At 36.0% G+C, this 13337-nt stretch overlaps 2 protein-coding genes across 2 annotated transcripts; one reads left to right on the top strand and one right to left on the bottom strand.

The window, feature by feature from the left end:
- The first annotated feature begins 1360 nt into the window (after window positions 1–1360).
- Window positions 1361–7338, top strand: LOC117338120. The gene is made up of 9 exons (XM_033899327.1): window positions 1361–1432; window positions 2086–2243; window positions 2600–2772; window positions 3114–3161; window positions 3458–3502; window positions 4131–4248; window positions 5724–5839; window positions 6398–6513; window positions 7106–7338. Exons 1-8 carry the CDS (start codon window positions 1361–1363, stop codon window positions 6436–6438), a joined length of 771 nt encoding a protein of 256 aa, XP_033755218.1. The 3' UTR covers window positions 6439–6513; window positions 7106–7338.
- A 1035-nt stretch (window positions 7339–8373) lies between these two features.
- On the bottom strand, window positions 8374–13070 carry LOC117338464. The gene has a single exon (XM_033899818.1). It carries the CDS (start codon window positions 13068–13070, stop codon window positions 11460–11462), a length of 1611 nt encoding a protein of 536 aa, XP_033755709.1. The 3' UTR covers window positions 8374–11459.
- Between the last annotated feature and the right edge of the window lie 267 nt (window positions 13071–13337).

Genomic DNA, 13337 nt, shown 5'->3' with positions numbered 1-13337 from the left:
TTAGGCATCAATGAACCAAATATCCTGACTCCGTACAAGGTGATTGTTGTTTTGGGTGTTATATATCCTCACCCTTCAGTTAACCACAATGCGTACACACGGAAGCTGAAAAGCTGAAGTTTACGTTGTATATTGCTTGTATTACAAAAATAGACATTATGCGTAAAATTCCACAGGTAGGGATTTAAAATGTATGTGGAAAACTGCAAACGTACGCTAGTGACGTGTATCTATTGTTATGTTAATTTGAGCATGGCGGTTCAACACCCTCACTAACATTGGATGAATTGTTAGAAAAATTAAACGAACTATACAAGTTTTCTTGGCAATATTCAGTTTCATACATGGTAGAGTTCCTATTGTTTTTCAAATTTATAATTACATGTATCTACATTGTGTGTGGTATTTAAGTCGGGATGAATCGTATGCTACCGGTTCGTTAGAAATAGGCGATATTCGAGATATTTATTTATCGTATAGTCGTATGTTGAGCCGTTGGACATTCAAAATCTGAATTTTACATGTCGTATGTCTAACCGCTGAACATTCAAAATCTGAATGTCGTATGTCTAGCCGCTGAACATTCAAACTCTGAATGTCGTATGTCGTATGTCTAGCCGCTGAACATTCAAAATCTGAATGTCGTATGTCTAGCCGCTGAACATTCAAAATCTGAATGTCATATGTCGTATGTCTAGCTGCTAAACATTCAAAATCTGAATGTCGTATGGCAAGCTGCTGAACATTCAAATCTGAATGTCATATGTTGTATGTCGAGCAGCTGAACATTCAAACGTTTCCTCGTTGGCCAGTAAAAAACACAGGATAGGAATTTTATGATATTAAAGGTCGTATGTCGTATGTTCAGCCGTTGAACATTCAAACTTTGAATGTTGTATATCGTATGTCTAGCCGCTGAACATTCAAAAGGTCCCTCGTTGGCCAGTGAAAACACACGATAGGAATATTTTGAATGTTGAAGGTAGTATGTCGTATGGTGTGCTAACTTCACACAGCCACTCTTTTAAAAACCCTATTATACAACCTCATATCACAGTGTAAGGAGAAGTCCGGAGATAATATCCAGAAAAAAAATGCTACGCTAGATTGAAGGACGGAAGGACAACAATTACAATAGGACACTCGTCATTTGGGTCTATGACAAGGAGGTAGTTATATTCTCCTGTTCAAAGTGAATGAGTGAATTTTAATTTCCATTAATGTACCAGAAGAATTTTAATTTTGATGTAAACAGCAATAAGCCTTTTAGGTATTGGTTGGTTGCTATCACTTTATTAGAGGCCATTTGTACTAAATCTATATTATTACTTACACACTTTTCACACTATTTGAAATTGATATGACCAACCAGTTCCCAGGACACTACAAGCCCAGCCTCAGTGACCACTGGAATGACCTCTGTATAGATCAGGTAAATAACATAGCTTCATCAAACTGACCTCTGAATTCTGGCTTTTGTACTGTCTGAGTAATCCTAAACTGACCAATTATGTCTTCCTAAGGTACAGTCAGAGTGATTTAATTAGCTAGTAAGTTAGTTACTAGTTTAACGCCCCCATCACTCTGTCTATATTGCTAGGTTTCTTCTCGCTGACTACACAGTCAATGTTTAATTGGCATGTCAGAGTCACTGTGACCTTTAAACTGATCACTGTTGTCAACCTAAGGAACAGAGTGAACTTAAACTGACCACTGTAGTCTGGCTATGATACTGGCAGGGGGACCTTCAAACTGACCACTTACTATACTATGTGTATTAACCTAAGGAACAGAGTGACTTTCATACTGACCACTGTAGTCCAGCGATGATACTGTCAGGGAACCTTCAAACTGACCACTTAATTTAATATGTGTATCAACCTAAGGAACCGAGTGACCACTGATCATATTTTTGGTGTAAAATTCCACAAAAAAACCATTTCTGGATACGGGTATGACAGTGAGATTGAAGGCAGGAACATATCTGTAATATAATATAGTACATGCTACATTTAGAATGTATTCTGTTTTTTCAATGAACTCTTTGTTGACAGAGACAGTAATCTATTTTTGCTATAAACATAGGTGAAGGTATCAATCTACAATGGTGGCCAAGAAAAGGCCTACATCACGTTCAATGCGGTTGGTGCCGATAAGAACAGCTGGTTCACTGCTGATAGGATAATTGACTCCTCTTACACGGACATTAGAAATGCTCCTAAAGAACTCTTCAGTCTTATGGGGTGAGTACCCTTGTGTGTTGTGTGCCTTCGGTAGTTTATCAAATCAAATCTAACTCCCAAAATGTATTGGCCAGCTTAACAGGTGGGAGATTTTCATTGGTTTAAGAGGATGCAATCATTTTCTATGTTCTGATTGGCTGTCACACTCTTTAAAGACGCATCAACAAAGGCCCTTTTACTGTTTGGTATACACGTAGCAAATGTTCAGTAACAGAATACTTTGGTGGATGATTTCTATTACTATGTTCTCAAGGTTTTTATGGAAATTGCTAAACTAAGAATCTAGTTTTGTTTTCCTTCATTCATGTTTTACATTGTCATGTTTCATATTAATATTTAATAACTTGTTTGAACAGAGATGTGACAAGTGGACGTGAATTCACAATGAACAGTCATTCCACCGGCAATTGTGACACGTACGGTTGGATGATGGTTGCAACCCAGAGTGGCTGCTCCTTTGAAGCAAGTGCTGGTAACAAGCCTGCTTTCCTGTACTCCCCAGGACAGACTGCCTTACACTGGGGACAAGGTAACAGGATAGACTACTAGACCATTGGATAATGAAACAATTGTCATAACTAGATCATACTTAATGATCTAATTGTTCAATGTCATATCAAAAAGTGATTTCTTTTTAATGGTATATATTTATTTATTTCATTTAATAAATTCAAACTAGTTTCCTATTAGAATTATTGAACAATTTGTTTTGTGATTCTTGCACCAAGACTTACGAGGGTTCAAGATTCAAGAATCTTACCCAACACTGAAAAGGTTAAAACTATTTGATATAATTATCAATTATAATTTAGTATAGGATAATCAGAAAGGAAAACAATTTAAAAAAAAGAAAATGTTTCATGTTGACAGCTACTGCCTCTGGAGACGTCTTTGCTATCACCGCCCACGGTAACTGTGGTGAGTATCTGTGTACAGGTGATAATGCTAAATTTAGATTGACAATAGTGATGACTATAATTATAGCTTTAATGGCATTAAGATGTAATATATTTATTAATCAGTGTTAAATATATATGCAATGCAGAAACCTCAGAATTGTACTCCAAGCTGCACCTTTGGTTTATATAAGTTAGTTTATCATTGTTTGGATTTAACATTTTCAGATTGTTTTCTCTAATGAATTTCCACAATTTTTTTTTAATGAAAATACATGTGCATGTATTTATAACCTGTTAATTAACTGTTCTTCACAGGTGCATCTCTGCAGTCAACACAGCAAACTGGCTTCACTCAGATGAGTAAGTAAAAGTTGAACTCCTCCTGATCATGCATTTGACACTCGAAATTTCACTGTTAGGTATTTGGTAGTCGTAAAAATTTCCGAATCAGAACATGTAGTAGGGAAGTCTCATTACAGATTTTAGGGAGAATGCCAGAGCATGCACCCAAATCAATGTGATAGATTTGATTATTTATTGAGAATGTGCGGAGAGCATGCATAGCTTGTCTCGACCCTAGGGTAAGATAAGAAAATCTCACTCTGGTATTTTTGTGGATATCCCTGCCCAGCATAAAAAAATAGAATTCTCAAATAACAGAGAAAAACAAACTTCTAATTCTATTGAGATTTTAGTTTTGAGGTCAGTAAAAGATAGGGAGACTGTAGACAAAACAGAAATCACAAGTGTGATAATCAGGTAGACAATAGATACACAGACTACAATCAGAAAATTAACTTGTCGTTTTTGGTAATTACTAGAATAACATAGAAAATAATAATAAAGGCTATTATGTTGACTGGAATTTAAATTGTGCTATAAAATGTTTGTCAATTTGATCTGCTGGGCTAATTTTGATCTGCTAGTTTCCATATTCATTCAATTGATCAAACATGTAAAGAACATTTTGGACTTACTTTATACACAGGCAGGGCCTGTATCTACAAAGGGAAAATCTACAGTCAAGGAGATCACTGGACGGATGGATGTGAATACAACTGTACTTGTGTCGACGAGACTACTGGACGATACAACTGTGTCAATTTGTAAGTACTCCAGTCATTGTATGAAATATCCATGTGGTGGTTATGGTGTATCAGGAATAATCTGTTTACTGTATAGTATAGAAATATTAAGTTGCTTGCTATTTTACTTACTGTTAACATATTTATTTTAGCATGATCAATTTTAGTGTACCACAGAATTAGCGTACTCAAATTTTAGTGTACCACTGAATAAGCATACTCAAATGTTAATGTACCACTAAATTAGCGTACTCAAGTTTCAATCTACCACTGAATTAGGGTACTCAAATTATAATGTCCCACTTAATTAGCGTACTCAAATTTTAGTATACCACTGAATTATCGTACTCAAATGTTATATACCACTGAATTAAAACAGATCATCAATGGTGAATTGTAGCTGCTGCATTGCTTGGCAAAGAAAGCTATGTACAAAAACTCGTTTTAGTAATATATATATATAAATATGATATAGCAGAATGTTTCAAGCACGAAACTCTCTAAAACATGTATGTTTTACAGTACTGTCTTTATTCTGTAGGAATCCCATCAGGCCCAACAATTAAGGGTAGGAATGGGTTTGATTTGGTTTAGTATTGTTTCACGTCCTGTTAATAACTTATATCATCTAAGGACGGCCTCCCCTGTATGTGAGATTCATGAGTTTTGTGAATGTTTGTCCGTTTGGTAGGCTACAGTATGTTCATGTTTGCCTCCTTGTGATAACGCTAAACCGATGCCAAGTTCATAGTGCTACCTCCCTGAAGCATACTGCCGAAGACACTCAAGCAGGACAACCCCACCTGGTCTTATCATACTAAAAAAGGGCAGACCAGTCGTCCACTCCTGAAATACTGAACGCTAAGAACAATCAGGCCACATAGATAGCAGAGTGATTCATTATCAAAATATTGAAAAGAAATTTAATTTGACCAAAGTATAGATTTAAAAATAGAATTTACCATGGTAGAATTTAATATTTGAAGTACAGTTACCTGTCTATTATCTTCATGATCATGGGATGTAATCTAAGGATAAAATTTGGTACATTTACAAAAATGGAAATAATCATATGATTAAATTGTATACAAATCTGTGCAACAATGGCATCTGAAATCCAATCGCTGTTACAGTAGATGTTTACATATTTTTGAAAAGTGACAGTATTTGTTGTGAAAATTTAATAAGCTAAGCAGTATTTGAATTAAAAACCAAAGTTTGTTTACCATACTTTTTGTATGTATAGAATAGTATTTGCACATATTTAGTATGACAGCTCTGTTAGGATGTAAATCAGCCTATAGACTACAAGCAGAGTGTTCTTGCTGATTCCAGCCACATAGAGTGTGGCAGGTACATGTAATTACCTGTGTTGGGTAATTTTATATATAAATAATAGGTATGTCATTCATTTAGAATGTTGATACGTTAAGATCATGCAGGATATTAAAGTTTATTTATATCGGAGCTATCATGTCTGTACCTTGTATATGTAGGTGTGCAACTTTCACTAACTTACCACAAGGCTGTACTTTGGTGAAGAAGCCAGGAGAATGTTGTGCCCTACCCGACTGTGGTAACTACACTCTTCCAGGCTCTGGTCAGGGTTCAGGTACGTACTCTATCAAATTGTCTAACTTTGTCTTGGGTGTCAGCAGAAAGAGAAGCGGGTGTACCATATACACATTAAATGATTCTCACCATTTTTTTCTGGTAGAAAGGATGGCTTTGCTTAATTAATCTCTGTAAAAAAGCCCTTCATTCACCTTTCCATTGTTTAAAAGTTTCAACCGTTTCGAGTGATTATGTAAAAGCAGCCATAGTATAACTTCATTATCCTGAACATAGTATTATGCAAGTGGGAAAGTCTGGATCTGGTTCAATATTTTCCTTTGTAAAGACAAATTTCTTTAGAAGAATTGATTAAAATTATGATAGAGGAATGCTGTAGTGAACTATTATATCTACACAAACAACTCAAAAACAAGCCAGCCCGAAAGATAAGCTCTTCTATCAATAAGCCTGTATTCGCGTACTGTTAAATAAAATAAGCCACATTTTATTTTTGAGTTTTAAGGGTATTACATGATTTTTTTGATATTTTAATTGTATCTTTGTAGTTTTATGTGTACTTGAGTTTTACTTAACATGTGAATATAATGTTTGGCAGGTTTCTGTTACTACAAGGGACAAATGCACGGACAAGGGTGAACAATGGAATGACGGCTGTGACTACAAGTGTACCTGTCAAGATGCTACAACAGGAACATACAGGTGTACAGACAGGTGAGAATATATCTTTGGACCAATTAATATATACACCTGCAAGTCATAGTACATGTGAAAATTTTGAAGATACCTGTATTTACCTAGCATATCCAGAAATTAAGTTGAGAATAGTTTGTTATTTCTAAAGTTGCTACATCGCCAACAACTGCTCATAAAAATGGATAAATTGGCACCCATGGTATAGAAATGTATCCAACACCAAGCACTCTCGATTACTTATAATCATGTTATCTTTCATTCTTGGTAATAACAATTTACGTTTGAAGCCCATGTGAGACAAAACATAGAGAATGAGTAGCTAAAATATAAGATTTCTTAAAGCTATATATCTTATTCACTTTAAATTAAATTTGAAGCTCAAATATTTGGGAGGCGGTTAAGGCGGAATGTTCTGTATGTAACATTTGGTATTGAAATACATTATGTATATACATTTAACGGTCTATTCTTGTTTCTAATTGATCATAATCACTCGTCGGAAATCTAGCATCTTTAAAATTTGTTTTATGAATTAAACAAGAAACACCATATGTACTTTTGTCATATCAGTTTATTTTTACAAAATATTTCCTGCTCTGTCCTTTATTAGATGCTATAAATGGAACCTGCCTGCCGGACTTTGTACCCTGGATCCTGCTCCAGCTGGAAAGTGTTGTCCTGTCCCCAACTGTAGCTCACAGGTGGTCTTACAATACCCTCCAGGTTACGTACAGGAATGAGATTCAGAACACACATAGACGTTTTGTAAATAGTGTGTAATTTAATTTTTATGTGAAAGAACCTGTACACCATGATTTATAAATAAATTATGAACAAAACTAATATTGTCTGATTGCAATTGTTTTACCGTAAATTGGAAAGAAAATCTCCTTAAACAAATATATAACAGATCAATTCTCTTTTGACTTTATGCGACGGAGATCAAACTAATATCCTATGACGGACCAATTCTCTTTTGACTTTATGTGACGAGGTCAAACTGATATCGTATGAAAGATGAAATTCTGTTTTTGACTTGATGACGGAGGTCAAACTAATATCATATAACAGACCAATTCTGTTTGCAGGTTAGACTATATGACGGAGGTAAAACTAATATATCCTATGACAGACCACATTCTGTTTTGACTTTATGTGTCGGAGGTCAAACTAATATCCTATGACAGACCAATTATGTTTTGACTTTATGTGACGGAGGTCAAACTAATATCCTATGACAGACCAATTCTGTTCGGAGGTTATAATGACGGAGGTGAAACTGATATCATATGACAGACCAATTCTGTTTGGACGTTATGCGACGGAGGTCTTTATTTTCAATGTTGGGGATCCTGGCTATCCAGACTAAAACGACTAAAGAATATGATCATTAATTGAATCACAGTGCCCCAATGGACGTGAAAGTATATGTCATAATGCACAGATTACTTTAAATCCATGATATACCACTTCACCTAGATGAACACATGACCCAAGTATGACGTTCGTTGGATAGTAGCAGTATACGAGATAGAGGCAGGATTAACTTTTTGGTCACCTGAGACATATTCTAACCTCCTTTTTTGTCTGTCCATAAACAATTACATTTTCGACTTCTCAGAAACCCCTGAACCCTCTTCAATGAAATTTTGCATAAATGTTCCCTGTCCAAAGGTGAAACAATATTAAGAATCATATGGTCCCCATCTCCCGGGGGACTGCAGGGTCAAATTGACTGACATTTCAAACATCCTTGTCATAGGTTTGGTTTGTTTTTGTTTAACGTCCTATTAACATCTAGGGTCATTTAAGGATGCGCCAGGTTTTGGAGGTGGAGGAAAGCCGGAGTACCCTGAGAAAAACCACCGGCCTACGGTCAGTACCTGGCAACTGCCCCACGTAGGTTTCGAACTCGCAGCCCAGAGGTTGAGGGCTAGTGATAAAGTGTCGGGACTCTGTATAGATGTACTTTATATGTGTTTTCTTCTGAAAACTGTCTTTTATAATATGTAATTTACTGTATAATACTACCAAGTACAAAAAATCTTTCTCATATTATGCTATTCCTGATATCAAGCATTCACACTTACATTTTCCATTGAGCTCAAAATGGACCACATATACTCCATCCAGACAAAATAGCAAAGATGAAAGAGATCAACATCAATATTTAAAACAAGAATACTTGCATACATATTCAAATGACATAAAGCGTATTTATAGTTCGTTCTGGCAATACTCAACCTACTTGTTATATTACAGTATCATCATGTTGCGTCATAAGACCATGTGATTTAAAGTTATAGAGCAATTGGCCATAATAAAACTTATATACAATACACAATACAACCTGCCAGCCTTTAATCTATCCTTACCAGCATTATCGTAGCTTTATATACGTGCTGAAAAATACCTCAGCATGGCGTTAATTTCTCATTACAGTACCATAATTCTACATAATACAATTTAATACATATATATCAATATCACAAAGTATTACTAGCATAAAATCTCAAATGTTCAAAAACATTACACAGTGTAAATATTAGGATACTACACTTAGCCATTCATCAACTGTATCATTTGGTGTATACACCCCAACTGTATGAAGCTGGTTATGTTTTGCTCATCCTTGAAAATGTAAACCAAATATAACATGTTATCTACAGTAATATCAGCAGAGATTTCGCTCTTTATTAATAGTATATTTCTGATATAATATATCTGAGAAAAAACATTCCCTAGCATTTGGAAAACAATGATGTTGTGCAATATAATCAAGACATGGCAAAAGAGCAATAATCATAATAATCAACATTGATAAATCAAGAGCTAGATAAAAGGTACATATTTTTGTTATACATTGCACTCGTGTGATATTGTTCAGTTTCTTCAAGTTCACGTGATGACTGTCCCCTTTATAAAATGGTAAATTTTGCAGAAAAGACACTGTTAGTACCGATATAAGTTCATATCTAAATTCAAAGTTCTGTATGGAGTTGATTAACTGGATTTCTAAACATGTTGTTAGACTGGAACATTTTTTAATTAAACTGTCAAACAAATGAAACAATGATCATTCCGTTATCCCTCGCCTGAGTTGGTAAAGTTTAGTTCATCGTCCACGTGGTTCGACTGGCTGATGTGTGATGGTTACACATGTACACGGGTGTCGATGTCAGAGACAGGATACTGGATAATAATATATACGAAGTACGAAGATATATCATGGCGATGAAGGAACTTCTTTCCATTGGAAATGAAAACAACTGTAAGATGTAAGAAGTGCCGGCTTTTTTCAACTTATGATGACGTCATCGTTTTGACAAAAGTCATAAAATAATCAGAAACATATACAACATGTTTCGGAAACAACGAATCAAAGATATTCAAAAGAAAATGTTGGTTGTATCAATATCAAAACACAGGAAACTTCATCAGAATATAATTCTTCTTCAGAGAAAGTCCATTATCACTTTTCAACTTCCCGCCAGAAAATCACATGGCGTGATGATGTCTTATGTCTGGCCGACGAGCCGAGACTGACTCGCCGGTTAAACCGGCGAATACACAATAAAAAAGCAACATACTGTCGTCAGTTGACCGGGTTTGGATTCTCCACCATGTTCTGTTGTTGATGTGAGTTTTTGGTTTGGAACTCGCTTACATGATGACAAATATCACAGACACACAAAAAAAAACACGTTCATGGTGTCAAAGGAACGCGAGGAACACATCGTAGGAGAGCACAGGGATATCAAGTACATGAATCCTCCCGTTGGTTTTGTTTGCTCTGGTTGGAACTGGTATAGACGGAACTGTCAATACTTGCTATACATGCCTGTGATATTTGTTTAGAAGAGTATACCCGCCCCACAGTAAACTTCATAACTGTCTCGATTAGTTACACTAGGAGCACCACCAGCGGAAGTGTCCACGATGAGATCATGTATACACATTTCTGATGTCTAATTCCCAGTTTGGTAGTGATGGGATGACAGCGTCAGTTATCTTGCACTTTTGTGGTATTATTCACTTTTGGAAGTACATCGTCGCTAAAATTAAAATGAAATAGTCTCTGAGAATATTCTCAATTCACATTCTTTTTCCGAGCGGAAAAGATACAGTGGATTTCTAACAATGTTGACATTTTCTACAGAAGTACAGTTTGAAGCTTGTTCCAATCAATAACAATTCCATGCCATATCCTGGAGTTCAACAAGTAAACAAAGGAGTTCTTGTAGATTTCGCCATGAACTTTCACAAATGAAAATATTGTTCAGTTTTAATAAAGAAGTAAGAGCGATGCTTCGCATTCACCCATGTGGCTAAAATATTTAAACGCGTCATGGAATTAAAATGTAGGTTTTTCAATTGTTCATGTACAAGTATTGACTTCCTGCTGATGGCCACCATCTTTCGGCCCCGTATCATCCTGTCCAGGAATATCTATTTCCTTATACTATTCGTGATGTCGAAACTTTGTCAACGTAGTTCATTAAAATATGTTTTGATCACAGGTAAGAAACTATATATATATATAGTATATAGCCTCGTATTACTATATAGAATGGAGCTTCTCCATTTTATATAGTGATAAGAGGCTATATATTATATATACAATATATAATTTCTTACCCCAAATACAATTTTATATAGTAAAACGAGGGTATATTATATACAATATATAATTTCTTATCCCATGTACCTGTGTTTTGGATAACTCGCTCCTACCACAGGCATCTAGTTAGTATACATAGAAAAAAATATTAGCCCTCTATTCTTACAATACCAACTAGAAGCAGACGCCTGTGCTGTTACGGAATATTGTGTACATATCAATCTTATATAATATGTACATTTCACACGCACAGAATACCGTGTTTAATTTAACACAATTACCAAATCATTCCTGTTGATGTTGATCCTTTACACAGCATTGAAAAATTTTTTTGCCGTTATTGTTAATATTCGAGTCGTTCTATCCTCTCCATAGCAGGATTTTTATGTTGAAAAATTCTTGTACCGCCCAGAGAGTCCTTGTATTCCCTGAGAGCACTGCGTATGTCACCGACCATTTCGTAACAGATCCCTAAGAGGTTGTGGACAATCCAGTATATACTTCCTCCCTGGTGCCTATCATACTTCACGGCCCGAAGTTCAATCAGTGCTGTGTCACGCCTTCTTGTATCGTTAAGCTCATGGTAACACAGAAAGGTTAGGAACACGGCGTAAGGGAGTGGTGGGATAAGTAGTTGGATACTACTGACGTTCGTTAACTCTTGTTGTAAATGAACTGGACAGAAATTTGGATAAGTTTCTCTAAAATCTATGGATGATACACATGCTTGCTGAAATTTGTACAAAATACTATACCCACGCCCACAGTAGAGATGTTCATATCTATCTCCATCCTTCTCACTAATATTTCCATCGAAAACTTTCCACGAAGAGATTAGGTGTCCACACATTTCCAGTGTTTTCATGTAATTCCCAGTCTGGTAGTGATAGGTTGCCAACGTCAGTAGACCCGGACTAGTACAAACCACGGCAAATGGTGATATAAACTTCTTACATTTCTTAAGATATTTATACCTCTGTTTGTTTCCTTCGAGAGGAGCTTGTTTCTCAAATGCCTCCTTCCCTTTCAAACAGAGTAATTGTACTGTATTGTTGTAAGCTATGAATTCATCCATGTCCGACTTTGATTTGCTCAGAAGTTTCAAAGCGGGCAGTACATCAGTTGCATCAGACAAAAAAAAGGACTTTACGAATATTGTGATATCAATTTCTCTTTCTGATCTTACTGGTGTAGGCAGTACTAGTTCCCAGGCTCCATTCTTCACTCTCTGAATATACTCTCCTATAGATGATTGGAAGAATGTTCCTATTGATAGACAACCCCATGTCATATCACGGAGTTCAACAAGTAAACGAAGCAGGTTTTGTTGATTGTTACCATGAACTTTCCCAAGGAACATATTATTCTTGTATATAAAGTAATTAGGACAATATCCTGCTTTCACCCACGTGGCCAAAATATTTAAACACAGCATGAAACACAGAAATATATTCTTTTCTTCCCATAAAGATAAATGTGTGTTTTCTACCGCATTGAGTATATTTGTTTTGATAATATATGATGAGAGAATATCTGTATCCCCATATATTTGTTTCAACTTCCCAGATATCTGTTTTAAAAGGTACTTAAGAAGACAATACACTAGGAACTGGACATGACTGAGAGAATGAATGAGCTTGCGTTCCGCAGTCGCGAACGAAATTCTCCATTGTAGGAATGTGTCGGCTGACGTTTTATCTCCTACAGGGACAAGATGGCAACCACCTTGTACTACCTGATCCCTCAAACATTTATTCGGCCAGTTATACAATCGATGTCTACTCAACCATTCATTGGCCTCGCTTGGCCAACTAGTATATTTGAACGCATGCACAAAATCCATATCTGCTCCTGTACTATCTAGTTTGCCCGACGTAGTAGTAGCTGGTCCATGAGTGTCCATGGTAAGCCTAAACTGATCACTTACATGCTCTGAAAAAGCCTGTGCATACATTTCACTTGATATAAAGTGTACATCTCCAACAGGTACAATCGCATTTAACAAGTGTGAAGGCGATCGTTCGTCCATTCAGCTGCAATTTACATAGCCAGGTCGGCTGTCGGTATCTATCATAATAAATACCGTTTTATTAGCGATATCTGGTGTGATACTGGTTTGTTGGTCAGGACATATAACTACCACAGAATTGTCAATTATCATTTGATCAATGTCAGAGCCCTTCATCTGAATCCCTTCAGCTGTGCTCCCTGTGGAAATCAC

The sequence above is a fragment of the Pecten maximus genome, chromosome 11 (genome assembly GCF_902652985.1).
Source record: "Pecten maximus chromosome 11, xPecMax1.1, whole genome shotgun sequence".
Taxonomy (NCBI): Eukaryota; Metazoa; Mollusca; class Bivalvia; order Pectinida; family Pectinidae; genus Pecten; species Pecten maximus.
Note: the sequence above shows the minus strand (reverse complement) of the source record. Positions and strands in the feature narration are given on the sequence as shown.